Source organism: Cavia porcellus, unplaced genomic scaffold (genome assembly GCF_034190915.1).
Source record: "Cavia porcellus strain 051 isolate PalLab524CR breed Dunkin Hartley unplaced genomic scaffold, mCavPor4.1 scaffold_4, whole genome shotgun sequence".
Classification (NCBI taxonomy): Eukaryota; Metazoa; Chordata; class Mammalia; order Rodentia; family Caviidae; genus Cavia; species Cavia porcellus.
Window position 1 is genome coordinate 9,635,626 of NW_026947487.1, and position 27,537 is coordinate 9,663,162.

A 27,537-nucleotide genomic window follows, 5' to 3' on the forward strand; every position below is an offset into this window, starting at 1 on the left:
ACTCACATATCAATGGCTAAGTCTTGATGTGCCTACTTTTATTCAGTGTACCCCTTCTATGATCTCTGTTGTCATTATGTTCATGGCATTGTCCCTTCTCAGCAAGTTTAGTCAGTCTCTTGACTGTTCACTCTGCAGATGACACGATCCTTCTGCCCACCTCTTTCCATTCTGCAAACCATTTCCTAAACACATGATTCCTCAGAATTTTTTTACACCCATAAGGCAATTATATTTTATTTCATAAGAATTATGAAGTAATTTTTTTATTTCCAAATGGGAGTAAATTCAAAAGACAAAACATTCTAATTTTTAAAACTATCTAATGCTATAGTTTTAGAATTTGACATTTATTGACTGTTTCATATTCTTCCTATTTTTTATGTTGCTCTATTATTTATCATCTGCAAGCAACCTCTAGGAACTTCTGAGTTCTCCGTCCATGCCTACATCCCATCCCACCCTACTGTCAACATTAAAGACCAGGAAAACACACACTTCACTTGTGATGAGTACTTTTCCAAGTGCTACATATCCAAAGATGGGGGCTTGGTCAGGAATTCAGAAGTTTTCACAAATTCTGTATCAACAACTCACAGAGCAATCTTTGAGGCTCTTTTTTCCCAGAGTAGTCTTCATGTATGTCTTTAGCTTTCTATGCATAGTGGCTGCAGCCTCCTTCACTTTTGAATGTCTGTGCTTACCTTTGTCAATAACCAAAATCACGCACAGAATTGCAGTGAGGTACATGATGTCTTCAGTATCACCAGATGTCACATACGCCTTTGACTCATTCAGAAATAACCTGGTCACATTCGAAGACTTTATTACTGCTCCTATAAAATGCCTTGAAAATGGTGGAAGGTCAAAAAGACGCTCTGGTGGGGTTTGCTCTTCTATGTCAGGAATCTTCTACAGTTGGTGGCTGATCTCAACCACAGATGCATGACCAGAGTATGAAGTACTTTCCTGTGGACCAGGCTGTCCTCATAGTGGTTATGAACTCATGAAATGGGTCTGCTCACAATGAAGGAGCCCAGGCCTTCTTTCGGATGCTTCTTGAACCTCTGTGCTATGTGTTCCAACATTTTCTGAAACATGTTTTGGACTGTGTTAAACAGCACTGTACCTTCCTCATCTGAATCTCTTTTCTGAATCAAGGAACTTCTAGTGACCTCTTTCAGAATGCCAAGAACTAACAACACATAAAAACCTTTCACTATTTGCATGATCTCAAGATTCCCAGAAGGGCACAGGGATATAACTCAGTGTCACAACTACCTGGCACATGTGAGATCCTGAGTCGATTCCTGGTATAAAAAAAGAAAAACCCCTCACAGAGGTTGTATATGAAACTTTGGGTCTCCAAGACCATTTATGGCAACATCTTTACAGAGTCGTGGGTCTAGATGATTTGCTGATGAAGCTTCAGGTGTTCTTCTTGTCTTGAAGAAAAGACAAAATATTGCTTTCTAATCAAAACCCAGTGTCTTCCAAGACAAACAGATGGTTTTTCCCTTCTAAGCAGAATTGATGCTCAAGATAAAGGCTCTGCTGGTAGTGGAGGCTGAAAGCTTGTAGGGTGGTGGCCTCACCGGAGTTCTGGGGCTTCCCACATGATGACCACAGAAGTGAATCCAGGTCTACCTTTAACACCTCAAGTGTCTTCAAAAGTTGGTTTAGTTTCCTGTGGGATACAGAGCAGGCACTCTCGGTTCTTTGGATGCATCAGCAAGTGCTCCATATAAACCAAGGCCAAATTGGGCTTCACTGGGCATGCATCCTAGATCTGCACTTGATACTTATCCTTGACCTGGGGCTGCTTTCCTGGCAGCTCCTGGCAGCCAGTCACTGATGAGCTACAGGTCATGCCCCACCTGTCCCCAGGGAGTACAGCCAGTCCAGCAAAGGGCAGTAGTTTTTGTATGCATTGCCTTCTTACTGGCTCCTCAAGGTGGAGAACAGCTAAACACAGGGATAGTGGACCCTGGCAGGAACAAAGGGATCTTGCAGCAATCAACCTTAAATAAAGTGGACCCTTGACTTACAAATTCAATTAGCTCCCAAGGGCTGGCCTTAGGCTATCAATTGAAGGCTCAGTTTCCTAGAGGAAACCATGCAGGCTCTATGCAGCCATCAAAGTCTGTCTTCTATTTACAGGCAGATCTCAGTGTTCTTAGAGAGACACTGGCCCAGGATTTCTCAATGAACCCCATTCAGGAAAAGATGTAATGTTCCTTCTAGAATTCTTTTTGGGTTAAATCTGTTTCTGAGACCATCTGGGAGCAAAGTGGCTGGCATTTGGGTCAAAACTCAAGACTTTGGTGGTAAAGTAAAACTAAAATTCTGGTCATAACCTAAGTTGTTCGTAAGTCAGGCCAACTGTAACTCCAGCATCCACTGTACTTCCAGATACTGTACTCCGCCCCACTCCCACTCGCCCTTGCTCCTCCTCTGACAGCCAAGCTCCGCCCCTGGGCGTGGTCTCCAGTCCCCACGCTCAGTGGCTGCTGGGTCCTCACTGGGCTGTACATGCGTGCTCTGATGTCACCGCGCAAGCGCGTCCTCCTGGCCTCTCTGAAGACTGGAGAGGAGGGGAGGGGAGTGGGAGTATAAGCACCGAGAAGGGGAAAGAAGGGAGAGCAGGAGGAAGAGGTGGGCGAGAAGGAGAAGGGAGAGGAAAGACAGGGAGGACAGAGAAGAAAAGAGAGGGAGGTGAGAGGAAGAAAGAGCTCATTTTTCACCTTGAGTAATTTATCTTCTGACTTTAGAAACCTCAGCTCACTAAGACCATCCGTTTTTGATGCAGTACTACAAGTTTTTGCTTACTGGATTTAGGTATTTTGAAACAAGACTCAAATTTTCATTTAAATTTTTTCTTGTAAATACAAAAACTTGAGAAATAATTTGTGTAGTAGAAATGTTTAATCTTCAATCACCGAGTATCACAAACATGCTGAAATTGTAAGGTACAGAACACAGATGCACTAACAAACAACAGCATTCATCGTCAGGATCATGGTAAATAATGCTGCTTCTTAAATAATGCCTGTGTATAGCGCATTGATCCAATGACGGTATTCACTTAGCAGGTACGCTTTAAGATCCCAGGTAGTGCCTAAGAACTCTTAAAGATATCATTTGAAAAGCATGGAAATGCTGTTCTAATTGTGAGTCCAAATGTTTCATGTGTTTTATCTGTGATTTACTGCTAACATTTACCAAAACTTGCATAAATAGGCTTAAATCAATAAATCGGTAAAGCTATTCTTGAAAAATTCAGTGCAAGTACAATTCTTAAAAGTATTATAATTCCAATTTTCCTAGACATTTTTCCTAAAGAGAAAGACAAAGGCTTCACGATACCTGATTTCCATGAAGGTCCAAGACGTCTAAGTTAATTAGATTTTCCAGATTTGAGATTTTCTTGATTCTGAAAAATCAAAAGTTGAGAAGAAGTATGGATGTATCACATCAATGAATAAAAATATATTAAGGTGTTAAGCTGTAACTCGTATCATATTTTAATTCACTTCTCTATATACATATATACTATGTATATATTAAGCAACAATATATTTCCCTTTGATTTAGTTACAATTTAAAAACACAGTACCACCAAGATGAAAGATACCTTAAATGTCATCTCCTTAGAGAGGAACCATGCATGCTACTTCCAAAAACCTTAGGGTAAGGCACTTACTCAGAATACAATTGCAACCCCTGCATGTACATACAAGGCATTAAATCATCAGCTGCTGACCCTTCTGCCAGCCTCAGCGTCATCTCCAGCCACAGGCTACTCACTCACAGTGTCCCGGCCACAGGGAAACACTTCTCCCTCCCCGCTCCCTCAATATATATTGCATATTAGGCTTTAAGCATACTTTGTGCATATTAGACAAGGTCTTGACCACTGAGATTCACCTCCCATACTGTCTCAGACTGATCTATCTATCTGTCTGTCTATCTATCTGTCTATGAATGACACAGAATCCGCTAGGTTGTCCAGGATGTAATCAAACTATTGACCCTCGTACCTCAGCCTTTCTTTTTTTTTTTTTTTTTTTTTTTTTTGTCTTTTTCCTTTTTTATCGGTACCAGGGATTGAACTCACGACTGCCTGCTTGCAAGGCAGGCACTTATGCCACTGAGCTAAATCCCCAGCCCCCTACCCCAGCTTTTCAAGTACTAAGACTGCAGCCATGAGCCACCTTGCTGGCCACACGGGCTTTGTTGCTGAATCTCCACCACTGCTGGCAAACCTTTCAGAGGTGTCAGTGGTAGCAAACAGCCAGCTGAGGCGCACATGCCAAAGGTTTGCCACCACTGTATCTGATTAGTTCATTTGTGTCTTAGGGTATTTACCCTTGCTGTTCTTTCTGCCTTAATGTTTTTCTCCCCAAAACACAGGGGTTCACACCTTCACATTATTCAGGTCTTAACTCAAGCATCTTCTTAGAGATGATTCTACCTAAAACAGCCTTCCTTCTTGTCTCCAAGTACTCTCTTCTTTTCTTCTTCTCCTGCTTTAATGGATTACTCAGCATTTATGATCACCTAAAATTGTATTGTCTGTGTGTTCACTTTTTTATTATCTCTCTTGCCAAGCTAAGATATGAGCTCCAAGAAGCAGAAACTTTGACATGTTCTCTATTCTATCCTCAGTACTCATGCAATCTGATATCAAGTAGGCATCTAATAGATATTATGAATACACATACCGACTAAATGGATGAGTCTTATATATAAGAGCATCTGTAAGAGGATTATTTGTCACATGGTTGTGTGGGTTTTTTTTTTTTTTTTTTTTTTCAAAAAGACAAGGTTTTGCTCTGCAGTTCAGGCTGACTGTAGCCCATGCTGGCCTTAAACTCATGGAAATATTTTTGCCTCAGCCTCCCAAGTGCTGGAATTATAGGCACGTACCACCATGCCTGGCTGTGATTTGCTATCTTGTGAAAAATTTGCTAGAACACAAACAGGCAAACACACACACACCAAGCACAGTGGCATACTCCTGTAATCCCAGTTACTCAAGAGGCTGAGGCAGAATGATCAGTTGAACCCAGGGTTCAGGACCAGCCTAAGTCATGCTATGGCTTCTGTCTACATCCACCTGTCCCAAGCCTTGTGCAGTGAGGAGGTGACTGAATCAGTGTGCATGATGCTGGCATCAAGTGTGTGTGATCCACTGATTGGTTTGCGTAGTTCTGGGTAGGATTAAGGGTACCCAGCCCTGGGACTGAGTGCTTCTCATCCTAAGTCCTGGTAGCCTGGACAAAATAAAAGGGACAGAAAGAAGCCTACTGTCATCACTGGTCACTCCCTTGCCTTCTGCCTGCTCTGCTTGGCCAAAGGCTGTTTCTCCTCTGTGATGCCTCTCTGCCAAGCCTCCCCACCTTGGAACTAGTCAACTATGGACTGACACCTCTACAAACTGTGAGCTAAAGAAACTTTTCCTCCTCCAACTTTGGGTGCCAAGTATTTTGTCACAGCAGCAAAGAAAGTAAGTCAGCAGCACAGCAAGATCCTGTCTCAAGAAAAAAAATCCATGATTTTATCCCTAAAATTCCCCCATGTGTACACTTTAAGGGTTAGGCTTACCTATTGTGTCTTTCATTCTTGTCTTCTGTGCCTTCTTTCCCTGCCCAACTGCCCTCAACTGCCTAAGTGTACTATTCCATCAACAGAAAATGCTATACAATTGTTTAATTGTAATACAATTGCTAAACAATTGTTATTATTCCTATATTATTCCTACTTTCCTGTATGACATCATTCACAGAAAAAGGAACAATGGCAAACCAAGGGCAAAACCTCATGCAGTCTATTCGTATCACTATGAGTGTCTCAGTACTTATTTCTCTTTTCATTATTTATTGTCTCAAAGAAGTGTTTTTCCTTTCCTGAATGTTTCCAGAACCTGGGTCACCTCTTGAAACCTCAGTTATATGCTAATAACCATGTAAACACAATAATATAATGAAACTCCATGAATTTCTATCATTTTTTTTGTCTTTTTCTTTTTTATCGAAACTCACGACCACACACTTGCAAGGCAGGCACTTATGCTGCTGAGCTATATCCCCAGCCACCGTGAATTTCTATCTTAACTTGACCCTAGTCTTCTTAGATCATTGCCAAAAGGAAAATATGACCATGCAACCCAACCCAATGTAGTTAAGGAAAATATTTATCACACCCAGCATGTATTATCACTAGTGGCTTTAGTTTTCCCCTTTCTTTTTCATGCATATCATACTCCCTATGACCACAGCTGCCTCCCATCTCATACTACAACACTGGCAGAATGTTCTCTTTTCCTAGAAAATTTCCTACTCCCCCAAATACCCCTTCATCATTTCATCCAAACTCAAAATTCCGCTAGACTCACAAGAATCCATTAGCCTTGAGCCAGGTACTTAATACTGTCCTATCATTTAAATCTCTCACTAATAGCTAAACTAATAGCCAAACCAGATGGAAACAAAAATTTTAACAAAATTTTTCCTCTGTTTGCTTTGCTGTTGAAATACCTAAAAAACATAAAGGAGCCAAATGTGGTGATGCACACATGCAGTCCCAGTACTCAGGAGTTTGAGACTAGCCTATGCTATAGAGTGAGTTCAAAGCTAGCATGAACTGCATAGCAAGATACTATCTCAAAAACAAAACAAAAAAACCGTGAGGCAATCCTGATAATACAGAGTAGGATAGTCATCTTTCTAATAACAATATGACCTTGCAGATATTAGGAGAGATAGTTATTCAATTTGTTCATACTCGCAAGCTCACATTCCCTAAAAGAATGCTTCTCAAACCTTTGCTGTGTATCAGATTCTCAGGGAGAGTTGCTAAAATGTAGGTGATCAGTTCTTCTTATTCTCCTCAGAACTAGCCTTGCTATGTGGCTGCTCTCATGCTATATTGAGTTACTGAGCAGCACCCAAAGTTTTCCAACCCAGAGGACCAGTGGAATGTGCCTCCGAGCACCTGCAAGGCTCTTCCACCACGGGACACTCCATGTTCATAGGCCTCCCACGGGACCACCAGGGCCTCGCATCCTCCCTCCTCCTCTGTGACTTCAAACATTTCCTTGGCTTTGACTACAGTCACAGCATGACTGCCACTGCAGAGTCTAGTTGCCCAGGTGAGCAAGAGAAACATTGGGCGACTAAATCGCTCAATCATAGAAACTTGAGGCCAGCGAAATATCTGGCAATGTTGCTGTCATGAATGGCCTTTGCTATACACTCTTTTCCCATCTTCAGCACCGGAAATGACAAATAGATCCAATTTGAAGAATTCAGAGGCAGATGAAGGCTTCAGCTAACCTAGGTGGCCAGGGTCATATTTAAGTAGCAATGTGAGGAACTGGCAGAATCTTTATTAGTTGCTAACTAGCTGAAGGCTTTTACATTAACACCAAGGTGACCTGAAAGACTTTTTTTGCTTTAGAAAAGGTTTTCTTGCACAGAAACTGAAACTGGAAAAAGAGTAGGCTCACCCACCACCTTAGCAGCCACAGACTTCTAGGGCCATGTCACAGCCTAGTGGTCACATTATGTTAACAAGACCAGGATAAAGACTCCTTCCAGCTGCTACATGAAGTGTCCGCTTTTCAGCTGTCAGAGACAAATACTGAGTAGGGAACTTCGAGGAGTCAAAAAGAAATGAACAGAGAGCCAGGATCTGGCCAAGAGCTTTTATATCCATAGTCCTGGGTGATCCGAAGAAAATAGCGATCATTAGCCTGTGATGAGCAGGGCACCATAAAATCTGGAGAGTATACGCAGGGGAGAGTGAAGAAAGAAAAATCAGACAGCAAAAACATCAACAGCAGAGGGGTACTGGGAGAACTGGACTAAGGAGTCTCACTAGGGGTCTTCCAAGCTTTAGAGGAGAAATCTTTTTGGGGACTGTTTAGACGCTTCAGTAGGTTTGGCTTTCCATTGTTCTGGACTAAAAAATTGTGCAGTGCTTTGCCATGTGGGAGGGAGAGAACTTGATCAGTGTGAGCAACTGAGTCACCCAAAGCAAACGCATGAGAAGACAAGGTGACAGACGTGCCTCCCAGGCGGGTGGCCTAGTGCTCGCTGAAGTACTGTGGCAGGGTTAGCTGTGCTCCTCAGGAGCTTGCAGGCCCTTGCTGAGATGTCAGGTAGCTGGAGAGGTCCTGGGTAGCTGGTGAGGGATCTGAGTCCCGTTTTATGGATGCTGCAGAAACATCCACTCTCCACAGCACCAACAGTTCTTAAAGCAACATTTACTTTCTTGGAGCAACATTTACTCCCTTTGTGTGAAAACTAAAGTACAATATGACTAGTAACAAAAAGATGGAGATGTACACAGAAGAAGAGTTATCATTGTGGTGCTTTTACTTCACCAAGGTAAGAATGTAACAGAAGGTATTAGGTTGCTGACAGTTGGAAAAGACCTTACTAAACACAGGCAGTAGACGACTGGTTTCTAGGAGCAAAGTACCAAAACAAATTTATTTCTGAGAAGTCAGAGAGACTGAAAAGTAGACACAGGAAGAAAAAATGGAGGCATAATTTTAAATGGCTGGAACCAAGACCACTTCTTAGATGCTGCTTAAAACCAGAAAACAAGATTTAAAGTATCTCTAAAAAATACCTTGACTCAAGACATAAAAGGAAGACATACAGTGATACTACAGAATAAATATAAACTAGATAAAGAAATCAATAACTGATTATTAGAAAGCAATAATAAGATGGTTGGGACAGTAATAGGGAATGCCTAGAAGAGAAAGTCTTAAATATACCACAAGTTAACTGGCCTCCTCTCTTCACTCAGGGAGCCGCCCTGAGGGAATGCCCTGTGGTGTAGCTTGTGATTCCTGCCTTGGCAAAATTCACCTGACCACTCTATTTTCACATCGATAAAATAAGAGAGCTGCTCTCTGAGGTCCCATCAAGCTCTAACACTCCATAATTTCCCTCAAATTCTCTCAAACTCTAAAATGATCAATTTAACACTTCAGTTAACTGCGGACAATAAACTACATGGAAGAGAACTTGCAGAGTTACCACAAAGGAAAACTAAGATTTTTAAATTCTGAGACATGACCCTTGGAAAAGTCACTTTCATTATCACTGGGCAGCAAGAATAGAGTGCCATGCTGGGAACACAGTATCCCAAAATACAGCACTTTGGCACACTGAATAATTTGTTTGGTTGTTTTGTGAGACAGGGTCTTGCTATGTAGTTCAGGTGACCTTGAACTCACTATATAGCTTAGGCTGGCCTTGAACTCATGGTGGTCTTCCTGCCTCAGCCTCCTCAGTGCTAGATTACAGGCTGTGCCACCATGCCTGGTGACATACTGAATAATTTAAAATGAAGAAAATCGAGAAAACTGGAGAAGCAGAAAGGTCATTCTCTAACATTGTCCTGCCTTTCTTTCCTAAGGCAACAGGAAAACACTCTTGGTCTACACGGGTCCTGCCCTACAGCAAGAGGAAGGATTGTACACATAGAGACACCAACAACAATCTGAACAAACAGGCCTCCCTAAGTGCCTCCCCAGCTCACTATCGTTAGACCACACCCTTTCATGTCCAATAATACTTCTGCACGACTCTCCGCTTATCCCCAAACTTAAGCCCAAAAATTAAACTTTCCTTGTTTCTGGGGGCGTCTTTGTTTCTGTGAATGCTATGCTTTTTCCCTGGAACCAGTGTTATTATCAGAGTGGCAGTTATGAACCTTGCAGTGAATGAGAAAATGATATTACTCATTTTTAAACTTTGTTAACATAGCCCTTTTCTCTATAGATGCAAAAGTATTCAGTGAAACAGTGAAAAGGCAAAAATAAATTTCAAAGAAATGAGCCAGCAGTTATGGTGCCACAGTATATAACAGAGCTCACAGAACTGGAGAAATGCACACACAGGGCATAACACAGAACAGCACATACAACAGCTGCCATCAGAGAAGAATCACTAATTTCACAATCACAAAGTAGTGACTTTGCACACTTAAGCAAACACTAACAGTGGCAAGTGAAACACACAAGCCTAACGAGGATGCACATGCTTCAAATGTTTCCTAAGAAAACATCAAGTGAAGGCCAAAGCTGGCCATGTAAGATATGGCACTGGAAAGGAATACAAGCAAAATACTCAATAGCTATTATAGGGTTTGACAAAATGCCAGACTGGAGACGGGGAGAACATGGCGGACAGACAACAGCAACTACTGAACGCTCTCTAAAGGCTCGGCTCAGAGGCCAGGAATGATGCGGACTAAGGAGATACGAACCAGTAGAGATATGCTCTGCTGACTCAGGAACGAACTGGGCTGAGAGAATCCAACTTGGAATACAGTCCTGGCGCTAAAATAGGAACAGAAAAATCTCGGTGTGGAGGCTCGACTCCGCGCCATTGGAAACCGCGGTTTGGATTACCCGCCGCCCAGCGGCTGGCTGCCTCCATAGCGGCTCGGCAAGGAGAGACACGCAGAGGCTTGGAAACGGGAGTCTGCGAACGGAGTCGGAAACACGACGGACAGGGAGGAAGGCTGACTGGTGGTGAGGTGAGCGAGGAACTGACTCCCTACCGCAGGTTGACTCCAGCGGAGGTTTTTCTGGGCGCGGGCAGTCCTGTAAGAGCAGGGCGCGGTGGCAACTGCAGCCGCACGTTTCCCTCTCGGACGGGATTGGTGAAAGGTGCCTGACCGGAGGGACGCTGCTGGCGGACTCCCTAGGCTGGCCTAACCCAGATCCCAGAGCCTGACGGTGGCCCGGAGGAGCGACCGACTCCAGCGTAGGCTGCCTCCTCCGCAACTCCCTGGGGCGCAGCGGTGAGCGGGAACAACTAGCCAGCGCAATTTGATCAAGCTGTGGCTGACAGGCAGGGAAGCCGGGCCTCCTGTGTAAGATTACATTTAAAAGGAACAGAAAATATGGGGAAGGGAAGCAACAAAAAAGGCTCCTCGACCCCCCAATTCTGAGAAACAGGCAATAGTGGACACTGCACCAATATACATTAAGCGCCATTTAGAGAGCCTCATAGACCAATTCAGGAATGAAGTTATCAATGACCTGAAGCTAGAAGTACGCAGAATAGTTAGAGAAATGCTAAGCACCACCCAGGAAAAAGCAGATGGTGGAATGGAAGAACAGAAAAAGAGGGGAGAATTGCTTGATGGAGAAAACAGAGAAAGCATTGAGTATGTGAAGCAGGTGCAAAGGGACTATCAAGAAATTAAGAAGTCTACCCAAGACTGGCATAACAGCTTGAAAGAAACTAAGGACAGACTATCTGAATTGGAGGGCAGACTTGAAACATGGGAGAATGAAATGAAAAACTTCTTAAAAATAACAAAGAAACACACAGCAATAATACAAAGACAAGAAGATGATAAGAGGAGCCATAACTTAAGGATTAAGAACATAAAAGAAGAAGTAGGGACACAAACAAGTGAACTACAAAAGCTACTCACAGAAATAATCCAGGAGAATTTTCCTAATTTAGCAAAAGGTAAAGATACTCAAATGTATGAGGCATACAGGACCCCAGCTACCTACAACCCTAACAGAGAAACACCCAGGCATATAATAATAAAAATTCCAGAAATTCAATACAAGAACAGAATATTAAAAGCTGTAAGAGACAAGAAACAGATCACTTACAAGGGAAGACCCATCAGAATTACAGCAGATTTCTCTTCACAAACCATCAAATCACGAAGAGCATGGGGAGAAATAATTCAAGCTTTGAAAGATAATAATCTACAGCCAAGATTGAGATATCCTGCACAACTGTCCCTGGAAATTGATGGAAAAACGAGGTGCTTCCAGGATAAAGAGGAACTGGGGGAATTTGCAACCACCAATTCAACCCTACAGAAAGCATTGCAGGATATTCTAAAAAAAGAAAAATACAAAGAACCCAGAAATAGGGGCGGGGAGGCCACAACGAATGGAGCAGAGAACAAAATGAAGAAGACAAACTGACAGCTACTGACAGAAAAAGAGCTCAACAGAAATGAGACAGAGAAGATTGGATGATAGGAACAGCTTTTTTTGGAGAAAATGACATCTTAATAGGTAATGCTGATTTAGTACCATCTTGTTTTGAAGTCTCATCTAGCTTTTGTTCTTCTGTCTCCAATGGTCTAAACAGGTTGTATCTTATTGGATTTTGTTAAGTACGATAGTATAAGAAAAAACCTTTTAAAGACAAGGAGATTATACAGAGACCATTGTTCATTTTCTGTTAGTCGATTCTAAATACTCTATAATGCTGTCATTCTCTTAAATGGATTTACATTGTTTTGATATACTTAATGCTACAGTATATGAAGTTGTACTCAAGGACTTCAGGGAGGGAGTCAATATGGTAACTATTTTTGGGTCAGGATTATCTGGTGGTGAAACACTATTCTGCTTAAATGGTTATGTTTTGATCTGCCCTGTTTCGCTGTTATGCCCTCTTTTTTCTCAATCTCCACTCCATTATTTACTTTTTATTTTTATCCATTTAATTAAAGGGAAAAATATAGCAGGATATAATATAGTAACCCACTTTGACTTTCTATTATCTCGATTTGAAGCCCTGTGTTACTCTCACCATCTTGTTTTTGACTGAGGTTCCTCTATTCTGTTTTGCTGGATAGTATCAGGTTCGAAAGTTTAGGCATCAGCTGAGAAGATAATGAGATTCATTATAACGCCCATTCTCGTTGACTTTTATCTACTTTTGAAGACCTACAATATCTCCAATGTTTTGGTTTTGTCGGTTTTATTCTTTACGGTTTTGTTCAATTGTATTACAACTAATGATATAGGCAATTCTATTAGAAATAGCGGGAGGCATTATGGTAACCATTGTTGATCACCTTGTATTATGTTTTTATATTATCTATTATGTCCACCCTTTTGACTTGACCGATTCTGTTCTGTTATGTCACATTTGGTTTTACTCTCTTCCAAAAAAGCAACAAGAACCGTGGGAGCAATGAAACCCAAAATGTGTAATAGTCACTGTACAAAAGAGAGGAAAAGAAAGTGCTCTAAACTATATAACTGTATGTATATTTAAATGTATAAGATAGAAAATGATATCACAGAGTTTTATTGGATCATTGAACAGAACTGTCTGCAGTATCATTGTTGGAATGTCCACTCTACAAGCTTTAATTTTGTGACTTGAACAATTATTTCTAAGATGGCAATATGTAATCCATTAACTAGTGATTTCCTACTGCACATTTTTTTATTCTGTAAATCTGTATAACTTGTACCCCTTCACTGTTTTTTTTTCTTTCTTTTCTTTTCTTCTTAAATAAAAATTAAAAAAAAAAAAATGCCAGACTGAATCCCATAAAATAATTCATAACTGAATCTTAATCCATTCAAGTAATCTTTCAAGAGTTAATCTAATAGTTCATGTTATTATTCAATTCTGAGTTGTTATCAAAATACCAGAGGACTCAACATGAGTCTTTATGCATATTAGGCTACAAACAAAAACTACTTTCCAAACAATACCTGTTTTTCCCCAACAGAAGCACACGGAGGGATCTCAGAGTTGAAAGCCCGCTAATTTCTTCAATCTGGTTATCATATAAATCCAAAAATATTAACCTCTGAAGATTAGAAATATTTTGGATCCGAGTTATAAAATTGTGTTGAAAGTTCAATAAACGAAGATGTTCTTCCCCATCGATGATAGGACACACAGTCAGCTTCTGCCTAGAAAGATTTTACAAAGTCAGTATAGTTCGGGCTTAGCAGTCTGCCTCAACTTTCTAATAGTATTAATGGTATCTTTGTGCGCCCATGTTTTGAGAAGTGAATGATAAATTGGCCCACTTCCAACTCTCATGTTCTATGTGACCTGTATTAAATTTTATATCATGTATAAAAAAACACAATAAACTTTGACAAGGGGAATGATTAAAATTAAGCCTAATCCCTCATTGTATTAAGTAAATCTCCAAGGTCAATTATTTCACATGAAATTGACTTAACATCAGAAAACTTTCCAATGTAATTGTCTTCTGTAGTGGAGATTTAGGTGGCCCAAAGAACCACATCATATAACCAGAGAATTGCCCTGGGTATTAATGCATTGATTCGAAAGATGGGCAGGCAATCAGTTCATCAGAGCAAAAACCATATAAAAGTGTCTCCTTTTGAATTGCAGACTCATGAGTTGGATGAGGTTTTTATAACAGTGACAAATTCAACTATAGTTCATCTATAGTTCAAATTCATCTATAGTTCACTTTGATGACAAGAAAATTTGCATCCGGAGTCCCCTAATGGTAAGGTCATCTCTAATCCAACATCTCATCAGAATTCAGGTATTAGCTTGACATGTTAGTACCAACTTTGAACTTCTGGGTATTTAGAGTGCTCCAGAGGAGGATGAAACATTAATGATGTATATTTTCAGCCGCAATAGAACAGTAAGCCTCTTGTATGCAAAAGTTACATCACATATGCAGTAGAGAAGAAAAGGTCCTTCAAGTAAGCATTCTACCCATACGATAATAGGGCCAGGGAGGAACCAGCACTGCATGCTGCTTCTCTGAGAGGTGCACAGAGTCTTCAAGGAAAACACATCTCTGTGTGTGAACAGTTCTAACAGAGAATTTTATTAGAAATATTTTTTGTCAGTAAAAATCAAGTTAATGTATAAGTCAGTGCTCCAAGCACAAGTCAGACTATGAATGATCAGAATTCTAAAAAAATTATTAGCAAAACAAAAAATTAAGTGAATGTTAATTGCTGATGAAAATATAATGTTTAAAAAATCAACTGAAGAAATTGCTTTAAAATAAATGTTTAAAATATTTGATAACAGTTTAATGCTTTTAACTAATAGGTACTATTTAAATTTTATCTTTTTTTTTTTTTTTTTTTGTCTTTTTCTTTTTTATCGGTACCAGAGATTGAACTCATGACCGCCTGCTTGCAAAGCAGGTGCTTATGCCACTGAGCTAAATCCCCAGCCCCTAAATTTTATCTCTTTCACTCTTACGGTGGATATTTCCAGTATATAAATTATACATTAGTAAACTCTAAGTATTCTACTTTAAAATTTATCTTTGTGATCAGCTTAGGAAAAACTTAAGTTGTTTCCTTTTTCTGTTTAGTCTTTTTCTGTTCCTCATAGTTAAACTTACTGATATCCAGCAACTTTTTTTCACCCAATTCTTGCATCAGCTACTGCTAAGATAGAAGAAGTAACTTCCTACCACCACCACCTTACATAAACTGCCACAGCTTGATATAAAGTCAGTGCCTTGGATTCTAAACACAAGCCTACATTCAGGCTCTAAGGCCCACCTCTTAACCCGTGACTCCCTGTCACTCTGCCACACAAGCCTACATTCAGGCTCTAAGGCCCACCTCTTAACCCGTGACTCCCTGTCACTCTGCCAAAAGCAGCAAGCATATGCACATAATAAGCAATGACTTGGTGCCCTTTAGGGGAGCTCACTATGACTATAGAACCCTTGGGTGGGTACAACATCTCTACCCCATCACTGACATTTTGCCTCTGTGATTCCTCCTCGGTGCTGGCAGGTTGCATTCCTGGCACCCCAGGTCAACCCTAACTCCCAGAACTGCCAGGGTCTGGCTCTTCCAAGCCTTTCTTCTCAAGCTAGCATCTATTCTTGAACTCCCACCTACCGCCTAAGAAGCCACACAGTGTGACAGAAATCACTACTGTCACTGTCTGGCACTCAAAGATTCCTAAATTACTCCCCAGCCTCGGGCCCACTCAGCTTTCTGCACATCCTGGTTCTGATCACATTGTGCCTAAGTTTGCTGCACCTTTGTGGTGCAGCTCTTTCACACCAGCTCCTGAAGTTGGATTCCTCCATCCTGGCTGTCTTGTAAGCAAGTCTCCACCTGATCAATGTTTGTGTCCCCACCCCAGAGGCCCATGCTGCTAAGGAGCACTTTTGCAACTACCAGAGTCACCTCAGCTTAGAATCCCCAAACCCATCAATCCTGCAGTACTGTTCTTTGATATAATTTTGCCTGCAAAATGCCATATCAGAACTCTGAGAGCTTTTCCCAGACAAGTGGTCTGTTACAACTTATTGTTGGGTTGGTAATGCTAAGTCAAAGCTACGTATAGCAGAGATCTTTTCTCTGGTGGTCACACCACCATATCAAGGGGTGGGATCCTACATCTGCCATTCAATTGTGGATAACTTCTTAGATACCAAGTTGGGAATCAGGGCCAGGAGTTTAGCTCAGTGACATAAGCACCTGCCTGGCAAATGCAAGGTTGCGAGTTTGATCCCTGGTACCAAATAAGTAAATAAAATAAAACAAAATTGGGGATCAGTCCTAAATATAGTCATTCATTTACAATATTAAGAACCTGTTCTGCACCAAGCTCTGTTCTAGGTGCCAGAGATACAGAACTGAACAAAAAACCCAGTGTTTATGGAGCTTAGGGTCTAGCAGGAAACACACAACAGATATAAATGAATATTTAATATGTTAGAGGATGGTAAATGCTAAGAAGAAGAAAGCAGAGAAAGAGGACTGAGGAATGCCAGGGTGGAGGAGACATACTTTTGAAGGTAGCCAGAGAAAGTTATCCTTGAGATGATGGTACCCAGTGAAGACTCAAATGGGTGAGGGCCTGATCCTGCAGAGATAGGGGGAACCGTGTTCCTAGGAAAGGGAGCAGCAGATACAAAAGCCCTGGGGCATAAGAATGCACAGAGGTGAGAGGTGCAGACTCACAGGAGGAGTGTGGAGGAGAAAAAGCCAGAGAAGCAACAGGGAACTAGACTGGATGGGGCCCAAGGAGCCCAAGTAAGGACCACTTTGTAAAAGTTTCTCATCAGTGGCACTGCTCTGGTTTGGATAAGTGTCCACTCTAAGGCCTATGTGTCAAAGGCTTGCTTCCCAGTTTAAGGTGCTACTGAGAGGTAGTGTAGCCCACAGTAGAGCCTTAATGGGAGACCTTAGGTCTTTGGAAGTGTGTCCTTGAAAGGGATACTAAGACCCTTCTTGGTATCCCTTCTTCCTGTTTCTGTCTCTTTTGCATCCTGGGTTCCAGAGGAAATAGCTTGCACTACCATGGACTCTCACCACACTGTGCTGCCTTGCCGTAGGGCCAAAAGCAATGGAGTTAACTGATTACAAACTGAATACTTCAGTAGAACTGTCAGCCAAAATACACATGTCCTTCCTTTAAGCTGTTGGTCTCAGGGATTCTGTTACAGTAATGCAAAGTAAACGGTTATATTTTAAAATTGCTTTAGTATGGTTTCTCTCTTATGAGAGATCCAAAGTATAAATGTAATATAGAGTAAAATGAAAGGCAGATAAAGGGAAACAGGAAAATATATCTTTTGCAAATGGAAAGGGGGAGAGGGAGGAGACATTGAAAGAACCGGGATATGTAGTGTATGTGTACCAACTACACACCATGGATATAATCACTGTACATCTAAAGATGGGGAAGGGAGAGGAAGGGAAAAGGGTTAAAAAGAAAAGGTGTTAGGTTTATGTACCCAGTTCCCCCAAGGTGAATGTAAACATTACATGCTGCAAGTATGTACTAATAAAATAAAATAGCTATCATATTCTTTTGAGATATAATAAAGTCCTTTTACATAAAAATATAAATTCCTCACCATACTTCTGAAAGGTTAAATAAAGCAATAACAAAAGTGGTTGTATTAAGCCAGCGAAGTGGATAGCTGGGGAACAGGAGGAAGAAAGGAGGGAAACTCACATCTTTTAAATCTTATACCATGTCTATGTGTTACACAGTCAAAAAAAGAAAAGAAATTGTCTCACCTTTCTAGGGTCAACCTGTCTGAGTAAAGACTTTTCTCTTCAGAGGAATGCTGAAGAATAGGAAACGATGGCATTGATGAGTTCACCAAATTAATATGATCACCTATTGAAAAGGATACACAAATTACTTGATTCAGACAAAGGTTTGAAATTATAGTCATCTTATATTTGGGCAACGCTGGTACCTGCAAATATCTTTCTTAGTAGTTCCCAGAGCTTTCTATATTTGAAATTAATTACTGAATTTGGGGTTGTTTCTTTCCTCCTCAACCCTAGACTATGTGTTCCTTGTATGTCAAATTTTTCCCTTGCCTTACAAAAGGGTTGAAAGTATGTAACTACGTTAGTGTTACCTTCATCCCTTGGTAATCTTGACTCCTAATAGTAAGTTTTAACTCTTATAACTGAGATAATAGTCCCTCATTACCAGATATATTTGGGCCAGCACTATGACAGCCCTGCCGGATTCTGGACTTGGAAGGTGTCTGAATGGAAGAATCTCCAAATGCTGATAGGGAGCTTGTGGTGGTTTTCATCTCCAGCCCACATAGTTCTGTCAGGTTTGTTGTGGATGAGATGCATGATGATTTATTACGAGGCGAAGGGCTTATTACTCTTCCATCTCCTTCAAAATATCAAACAGTTTATCACAAAGCTACATAATACATGACTTTTCTATAGGAAATACACAGAAAGTAGTTTTGGATAGCAGAAGTAAACCTCACACCATCACTTTTTTTGTGTGTTTTGTTACGACTATTAAAAAACACGGCAAAGTTACTATTAGGAGAGAATATCACAAAGTGGATGCCAATAAATGTATACTTGTAGTCCACAGTCTACACAACAGCCTGATGGGCTTTATGAGCTCTTGAGGCCGTGATGTCATTGACACAAAAAGCTTTGGATCAAGCTGGCAAAATGGAATTAGTTAAAAAGAACAACATGTAGCCAGGCGTGGTGGCTCACGCCTGTAATCCCAGCACTCAGGAGGCTGAGGCAGGAGGATTGTTGCTAGTTCAAGACCAGCCTGGGCTACAAAGTGATCTCAAGGCCAGCCTGAACTACATAGCGAGACCCTGTCTCAAAAAGAAAAAAAAAGAACAACATGTACAAGATTCAGAATAAAAAAGAATAATATATTTGCATAAAAGTACAGGATGACTATTTACCTTCTTAATGAAGATGGTTGCTGATGAGTTAGGGGAGAAGCAAATACTAAAATAGGCTCTAGATCACTAGAAGAATGTAGAACGGTCAAGAAAAAATGATGAGGAGCTCCAAAGAAAATGAGGTAAGGTTTGAATAACAGGTCAAAGGCGACAATTTGAATAGCAGATGAAATCTTCCATTTCCTTCTATAAAGAGAAAATTAACTGAAAGCAGCAACTGAGCTGAAAGTACTTGAAGGAAGAAATAGAACACAAAGCTACTAGAGAATTCTGATACTTAACCTAACCAACAGAAAAGAAGAAAACCAAGACCAAATTTAAAAGAAGAAAACCAAATCTAGAAAGCTAACGTACTCTGTGGCAGGCCATCAGAAAATATGCTAACAATTTAAAATGCAGTTTCATGCAGGTCAAATTAAAGTGTAAAGGAATGATATTTGCTAGCTTCTTCAGGTCTGCAAGGCCTAAACCAAAGTATCTCACACCTAGCCTCTTGAACGATATGATCAGTGCTTACATTCTACTTTTGTGAACAGCATAGAACATCAAGACAACTAATAATGATGGTCCAGGGTATAAGCACTCAGAATCGACACCAGGTTCACCAATAAAGTCTTCTTATGACATAAACACCTGCTAGCAGGGTACCTAACAACCATAATGCAGTAAGTGGATTTGGAGTAGATGGTAAAATCAGACAAATGAAAAGTTTAAGGATTAACTGCACTTTAAGCAGTAACTGACCCAAGATAACTGGTCAGCTAAAGATGATAAAGGGAAAGCTCAAAGCGATAGGTAACTTCGATTTCTCTAACATTAGATTTTTAAAATTATTTTGATAAGACTTCAAACCGATACTCAATTTAAGAGGTAGGCTTAAACATTATACAACTTGGAATATAGAGGCAAAAATCAAAGAACAGCTTGCATTTATACCTAGTGGAGAAAGGCATTTTACCCTTACTTTTCAGATCCTACTACATGCAGAAGTCATAATCACCATCAGCATGATGAGATTACTCTCAGTTGACATCTACCTTACAATAAATAGCAAGAGACAAAAATGATTAGGTAAAAAGGCCTTGAAATCCACACATGAGATTCACTAAATGGGGACCAGGAGAATCTTTAGTTAAAACATCCACTTATTGTTAGTTAATAAAGACACACACATAAACTATACTACTATGTTTCAAAATTTTACTTGAAACATTTCCTCTGTTATTGTTTATTTCTTATATCACTATTTAACTTACCAGACACATAGCCCTTGTCTTTCCAATTAAATTTATAAGGTTCTTGAAAGACGAACCTCATTTTAGCATTCCTTATATTCTTGGTAAAAATCTAAAGTCAGTAGGCAACCAAGCAGATAAATCAATTGATTTACCAGCTTACTAGGGGTCATTTTGTGTGTTATTTCTATTAAGAAGAAAACCAGAAATTCTTACATTTTAGTATAAAGTGCTAAATGATTTATTTTGTAAGAAGAACCTCAAAGTGTTAAGAGGTATAATGGTCTGCAATTGTTGAAGAATGTTCCCTGCATTGTAGTCTCAATATATGGGCAAATGGAGGAGTGAATGGGTACATAAATGCATAGATAGTCAGACAGGTGGCTGGATGTATGGTACACTCATTGTGCATCATTATACATGTGCGGCCATTCAGCCTTATCTTGGAGATCATTTTGGTGACCAAAATCCTGATCTCGGATTTTCTAGTGATTTACCATAATCTTAGAAGTCAAGACTTGCTTTCCTCCCTCCAAACAGTATTTTAAAATTCTTAACTAGGGAATTTAATCAATAAAGATTATATTAACTGAGATTTTATTGTATAATATTTCCTGGAATAATTGGCTTTTACAAAATTCAGGATATAGGGGTTAATTTTTCATTTTCTTAACAAAATTTTTAAAAAACCTAAAAGAAATAACATATGAAATTTTAGACTTTAACAAGCTTAAAGAAAATATCAAATTTCTTTACTTTGGGAGTAAAACTGGTTAATTTATGTTGATGGATTATGACACGTTTGATTAATTTTGAAAGCTGTGAAATTAATTATAATGGTTGGGTATCAGGTTATTAGATAGAAGTCTCCAGGTTATTGGGTGTAGGTTATTAGATAGAAGTTCTCAAACTTTTCTCAATAAAATGCTACTATGCTTTTTCCAAAGTTTTATGCCTTTGAAAGTAGAACCTTGAGTATACAAACCAACCTAAGTTATAAGCTCTGTGACCTTCTTTGCATGAAACTGCTAAAACTATGGAGTAAGCACAATGCCAAGTGCACTTTTAGGACATAGTAAATGAGCACCCTATCGCAGAGATTCTGAATAAACTCTTTGGAGGAAAAAACAAACCAGTTTATTCTTCCCTAAATTTATTTTTAATGTATCTTGTGTGGTTCAGTACTGACACAGAAAATCATACTCATCTAAGATTCACAAAACCAATACATTCTTACTATTTCCTCATTAGCAAATACCTAGAAATACTTAACCACCTAAATAAGTTTACCTAGCCAACCATCCACAAACGAGCGTGCCAGTTCCCTACTCTGACTCAACAGAAGCCAAGGGAAAGCGATTCATGATTTAGAGGAGAAAAATTAAGTTGTGAAGAAAATTGATGACACAAGCATTAAAAAATAATTCCTATTTGGGAATTTCCCTGTTTATATCTAAGGCTCTGTGCCCTAAAACAGCACTAGGACACATGGCAACAACCCACAAACACATACTGAGCTGAGTGAAAGAAGGTAAGACAATGCTTGCTGCCCAGCGGGACTGCCCGGGAACCAGCCAAAGTAAGAGTGTAACATACAGGAGAGAGAAAGGAAAGACAGAAAACATAGACAGTACGAGCTCAGGAAGAAGGCCTAGAAGTACCAAACAAGAAAATATTGCAAGGTCATGAGTGCAATCCCTGGCTAAAAAAAGAGACAGTATTAATCACTATTCGAAAGCACCTCATGTTCACACAGTGATAAGAGGTACAGCGTGTTACTCCCCTTTACACAGACTCCTGGGAAGTAGAAGCAGTTTTGTATATAAGAATTTTATAGTGTGTAACACTAGCATGTCACAGATAGTGCATGACCAAGATTCACATGTGTGTAAAGGAAGTTTTCCTTGATTTAAAAAATATATTTCAGAAATACAACCAGCTTCTAGTAGGTGGTATTTTTCAAAGGACAGTCTACAGACCTACAGCTCCATGAACCACTTGTGGCAATCCTAACATGCAAATTTCTAAATCCCATCCTCACCCTAAAACGTCAGAACAGGGAAGATGGAGTGAGAGCACTAGGAATCTGTATCCTTAGCAAAAATCTCAAATGATACCACGCTGTTTAAGGCCTTTAATGTAAAATACCTGTCATCAGATGTGATAATAAAGGAAAGACCGTTTCTTTCCTATTCCTTACTTTCATTCTTTCCACTGCTTCCTTACTTCCTAAATATTTGCAGTCCCATACTATCTCACTAATTAGCCTTTTTCCTAGTTCTAATATAATATTTGGAATATAATACTCCTTTTCCCATTCTCTAATGTAACCTGCCTTCCAACTAAAATAACACAGCCTTTTCTGTAGTGGAAATAATACTATATGTATTAAGCCATTTCTGACCTAAACAAATTCCAAACCAATTTGGTAATCAACTAACCATTTTAATTTCAAGTTTATTTAGATCAAATAATTCAACATTATTAACCAGTTAATATTCAGAGACAATGAACTATGTCTGATCTCTACTCACGGATAATACCTTGCCTACTTGAGTAGTTTCTTTCGAGGTCATGCTGTAACAGTCTACCAGGAAATGATGGCGTATCTCTATTAAGTTTGAATTCAACCTGAAAAATATTATTTTTAAAAAATTTAGAGAATAATTTAGCAGTAAATAATGAAAATAATCGTAACAATAATTGATAATTGTGGATGAATCTTGAACATATGTTAAGTGAAAGAAGCTCAACATAAAGGACCACATATCATGATTCCATTTATATAAAGTATTTTCAACAGCACACCCACAGTAAATTGGAAAAAATTTTATGTGTTTTACAAAGTCAATTCCATGAGATCAAAGGAAAGCACACATCAATCTAAGACACTTCCAATCAATCTTTTCACATCATCAGCACAAATACAATGATTAAAAGAATTATTTTCTCAGGCATTTGCTCAACACATAAAAATGAAATAAGGTTGGGGAAAAAACACTATGTTTTGATCACTGGAATTCCATCAAATGTCCAATTATAACTATAACATAATAAGTTATATACTTAAACCTTCTAAGAAGGACTCTCACTAAACTGATTTTAAATAATTATCTGGTAGGACTAAGAAAAACAAAACCAAAACAATCACTTATGATTACCCACAAAAAAATCTTCAAATGCATATATTAAAAGAATCATTATGCCTCTCATTCATCCATAGTTTAAACACAAATTTAACATTTTCATTATACTCTTATGATTTGTATGAGCTAACAGTATCTTCCCAGAACATAAGCCCGTAAGAGAGAAAGTAGATAGGACTGGATATGATTTGGATGAAACACAAAACTTCCTACAAATATTATAATGGTAGAGATAGGATTCATCCAGTGACAGTTAGGACACATCTGAAGGGGAATCCATTATTCCCAATTATAATAAGGGATTTTTTCAATTAATCTAGCCAACTGATGTTTATTGGATATAACCAAATGTATTCCAAGTGTCCACTTTTACACACATACATGCAACGTCATCAGCTGCTACCTGCTTGACCAAAAGCCCTTCCATTCACCATCTTTATTATTTTCTTCAGTCTGTTATCATTAAACACTGCTCTTTAGTTTAGGACTCCTCCAGAGACATATATTTAACATATTCATAAGTAAATGAATTGTAATAGTTGGATGTGTCCAGTTTTGCCAAAGGAAGAAACACTCTATTGTGTCTTGAGACATAGTTTTGCATGTATTTGGTATGTTTAAGTGCTGAATTGAGACAACAGGGAAAGAAAAACATTTGTCTCAAAATCTCAAAAACAAATAAAAAGCTAGGAATTCTGCAAATGCCAGAGATGGTATGGGAAAAAAGAATCTTGCATTCATAACATTAAAAAACACTTTGAACCTAAAATCTTTCCACCACTAACCAAGTTTTTCTTTCCTGCTTTGAAATGGAATGTGTAGTTATACACTTCCAAATTTCTATATTCTATCTGTTCTAAGATACCATGAGTAGTAAGCCCAATTAAACTTTGACATGCTGCCAATTCTGAGAAGGATCTTCATTTCAAAAACACTTAAATGTCAAAAACCTTCCCTTTTGTAATCAGTGAACTGTTACTGTTTTTAAAGAGACCTAATTTTGGCTTTAGGTAGACAAAAAATAAAAATCAACTTTACACTGGAGACCAAAGTATACTTAGGAGTTGCCAGTTCAGAATCTGCCTTTAAATCTTGTTATTTGTGTAGAATTTATAAGTTTACTTTCAAATTAAATACCAATATGCTTAAATCTTACCTTGTTTTTTTCAGGAAGCGATGATGGTTGAATAACCAGATGAAGCCCACAATTCACCTGAAATATAAAGAGAACCCATAAAATGTGCTCTTAGTCTATGTATATATACAGACATATCCTCCCCACGATACAGGTGTTATCAAAAAATGAGAATGCAGCAGATTGCCTCTCTTTGTTTCTGGTAAATGATCGTGTTCTGAGGGTTGGCTGAAATCGATAAAATCGCCTCTAAGAATTAAAACATTTCGTTCATTTATTTTTCTCAAAATGTCGGCACTAATTTAACCCTCCACTTTGCTACCTCAGGCATTTGACACTTGACATTTCAAGTCTCAACACATAAATCCATGGGATAGGTAAAAGAGGCAGGAATGCCCAATAATGGATTATTCCCATATAAGAAAAAAGAAAAGAAAAGGGAATTAACCAGTTAAAGGAATTTAAATGACCCTGGTCCTTTCACAGAAGACCAGCTCCACCTTCTGGGGAGCCCAGATCCTGGACGAGACTGAATACTCAGCGTACAAAATTAAATACGCCCCAAGTGCCTTGGTTCCGCCCATGAACCTCAAGCCTAGGTCAGACAACAGCTTAAATAGGCTTGCTCCCAACAATACAACCCATCACCTAAGACAAAGACGCCAGTCACAAAGGACAACACCAAGAAAAAGAAAGTAGGAAGGTTCAACCTACGTTGTTTGCAGCCCGGCCAGAAACAGAGCGGTATTTCCCTGGAATCATGGCAGGAAACAGGCAAAGATGCTAGATTTGTCTCTCTGGTGAAGCTACTGCAGAGATTCAAAGAGACCAAAGGGGGTCATCTTCCAGGCAACCCGCTCTGGGGTTACCATAGAAACTACCATTTCCGGTCTGGTCCTCTCCCAAACTGACTGGCCTACAGAATCGTGATAGCTTCTGGTGGTATTGTAGGGGACAAATGCGTCACCACTTCCTCGTTCTGTTTTCCTGGCCTCGCAATAACAGAGTGGGAGTGCTGGAAGGAGGAAACGCCGGGAAAGAGGCTGAACACTTCAGTCGCTATGACAACTGCCACTTCCGGTCCGTTCCTCAATTCCGTTCGCCTCCACGCGGCCCGCGCGAAATTTGTATCCCGCAGCCAGTGTCTTCCTGCTCTCCCGAGAGCCCTGCCAGGAAGCGGGGGAGGGAGATGTCAAAGAGAACTCCTGCTTGGAGGCCCAGTTCGCCTCGTCCCCTGCCGGTGGCGGGGAAGGAAACAGCCCACATTCGGAGTCGACCAGCGCCAAGCCGGGTGAGGCTCCGGGAGCCAGTCTCCTGCGTAGGGCCTGAGCTTGCAGAAGCTGGGGGGGCCCAGGGAAAGGGGATCCGAGTGGCTCTAGGGCCATGGGAGGGGCCCTGAGCTGTGGCTGAGCTCCTCCACTTAGGGTCACCTCACCTTGAAGGTTTCCGTTTCCTCTTTTGTAAAATCAGGAGGGTGCTTGAGAATTGATCTCCATTTTAGCATTCAGTGGCCCAGTGACTTTGGAATTGTGCACCTCTCCCAAGTCACAGGACCACACAAGCCTGATCCTTCGGAGTGTATCTCTTTCTCTCAAGACTCCAGAGTTTTGTTATGTTTTATTTTGTTTTAAAGAAAGGATTTCATTTGAGCAAATCTTGAAACTGTGCATCATGTTTACACAAATTTGAAGAACATCAACGATGCCTGTCCAAAATGACAGGGAAAGGGAGCTGAGAAGCTACTGATTGAAGAGGAGCTTACTGATAATGTCCTCCCACCCCAAGCTTCTTTTGACTGATACTTGCTGCCTGAAAGTTCCTAGTGAGATGAATTTCCTCCCCTTGTGCCTGATTTTCTAATATCCATTTTACTTATTTTGCATCTGATTACCACTACCTTCTTGCACTTCCCAAGGAAGGCTTTTGAATCCTTCTTTGAGATAATGAAACTTTAATGTTATCGCCATTAAGTAGGTTAAATTATGGCTCATAGTTGGATCTAAAAGCTGTTCATTTCTAGATAACGGAAAAGGTCATCAAGCATTCAAGTGGCCTATATGTGACATTTGACTTTGAATACAAAGAGGAACTTGCGGAGTTTTCGAGTTGAACGATCTTTAGTGCTCATCTAGTCCAAACCCAAGTTTCTGCACAAGGAAACTCAACCAAAAGGTTAATAATTTCCTCTAGGGCTTGTATTTACTGTGTGTCCAGTTGCCAAACCAATATTCTGTAATATCAGCCTGCTTTCTACATTCAGGTGGGTGCCCAAGACCCTTTAATGGTATTCTGCAAGTATTAGGATAAAGAAAAAAATTAACACAATTTCTGTGACCTTGCATCCTTTTTGTCTTGCTTTCCACAACAGCTGTATTCAGGGCCATTGTCCTTTGTTGCTTACCTGATTTGGCAGCACTAACCTTTTCACTTTTAGACATATTATATTCCATCCAAGGCTTTGCTCAACTGTCCCATGTACTGCCTTGGAATTCTGAGTCTCCCATTCCCTATCAATAACATTTTAGTCTTTTTTCTTTAAAAATCAACTCAAATATCTTTTTTCTTTATGCTTTTCATGCACAGTTGCATGATTCCATAGCAGAGATATTTCAGTAGTTTTCGCAAGGTTCATAAAATAATTACATAGTTTGCTTAATGTTTTACGCCTCACATTAGAATGTGTCATGATACCAAATATCATATTTGATCTCTTAACTGTTGTGTTGCTATTGCCGTAGTATAATACTCTGCCAACTTAAAGAATTCAATACATATTTGTGAAATGAATATGCAGCTATAACTTCATAGTAGAATTTTTGGCTCTCTGTCAGTTTCTCTTCTTACCAGGCTATATAATTGTCCAGACATCTATACTTGCATTGAACCATCTATTCACCATCATTGCATATACCAACATCGCCAAAATATACATATGTGCAATCATATGTAAATAAATACAAATACATATCAAGATAGAATACAAAACATGTGCTTCATACCCTTATCGGAAGAAGAAAGGTCAGAATATTGTGAG

The 27,537-nt window shown here is 39.7% G+C and overlaps 2 protein-coding genes across 7 annotated transcripts in view; one reads left to right on the plus strand and one right to left on the minus strand.

Annotated features, from left to right (window-relative positions):
• Lrrc49 (leucine rich repeat containing 49) overlaps positions 1-25,473 on the minus strand; it is a 136,366-nt gene extending 110,893 nt beyond the window's left edge. Inside the window, exons 1-7 of one of the 5 annotated variants that reach the window (XM_063246803.1) lie at positions 25,218-25,473; positions 24,525-24,581; positions 22,757-22,853; positions 18,243-18,440; positions 17,816-17,918; positions 13,523-13,726; positions 3,367-3,433 (exon numbers count right to left, since the gene is read on the minus strand). In XM_063246803.1, coding sequence (XP_063102873.1) covers positions 3,367-3,433; positions 13,523-13,726; positions 17,816-17,918; positions 18,243-18,440; positions 22,757-22,853; positions 24,525-24,581; positions 25,218-25,265 — 774 coding nt within the window. In that variant the 5' untranslated portion in view covers positions 25,266-25,473. Of the gene's footprint in view, positions 1-704; positions 1,653-3,366; positions 3,434-13,522; positions 13,727-17,815; positions 17,919-18,242; positions 18,441-22,756; positions 22,854-24,524; positions 24,582-25,217 lie in introns of those variants that run through there. The other 4 variants (XM_003477639.5, XM_023560643.2, XM_003477638.5 and 1 more) reach the window with 4 other exon arrangements.
• Positions 25,474-25,549: 76 nt separating this feature from the next.
• The window catches only part of Larp6 (La ribonucleoprotein 6, translational regulator), a 55,665-nt gene continuing 53,677 nt past the window's right edge, over positions 25,550-27,537 (plus strand). For both annotated transcript variants that reach the window (XM_013141392.3, XM_023560644.2), the window contains exon 1: positions 25,550-25,794. In XM_013141392.3, the coding sequence (XP_012996846.2) occupies positions 25,565-25,794 (230 nt within the window). In that variant the 5' untranslated portion in view covers positions 25,550-25,564. The remainder of the gene's footprint in view (positions 25,795-27,537) is intronic.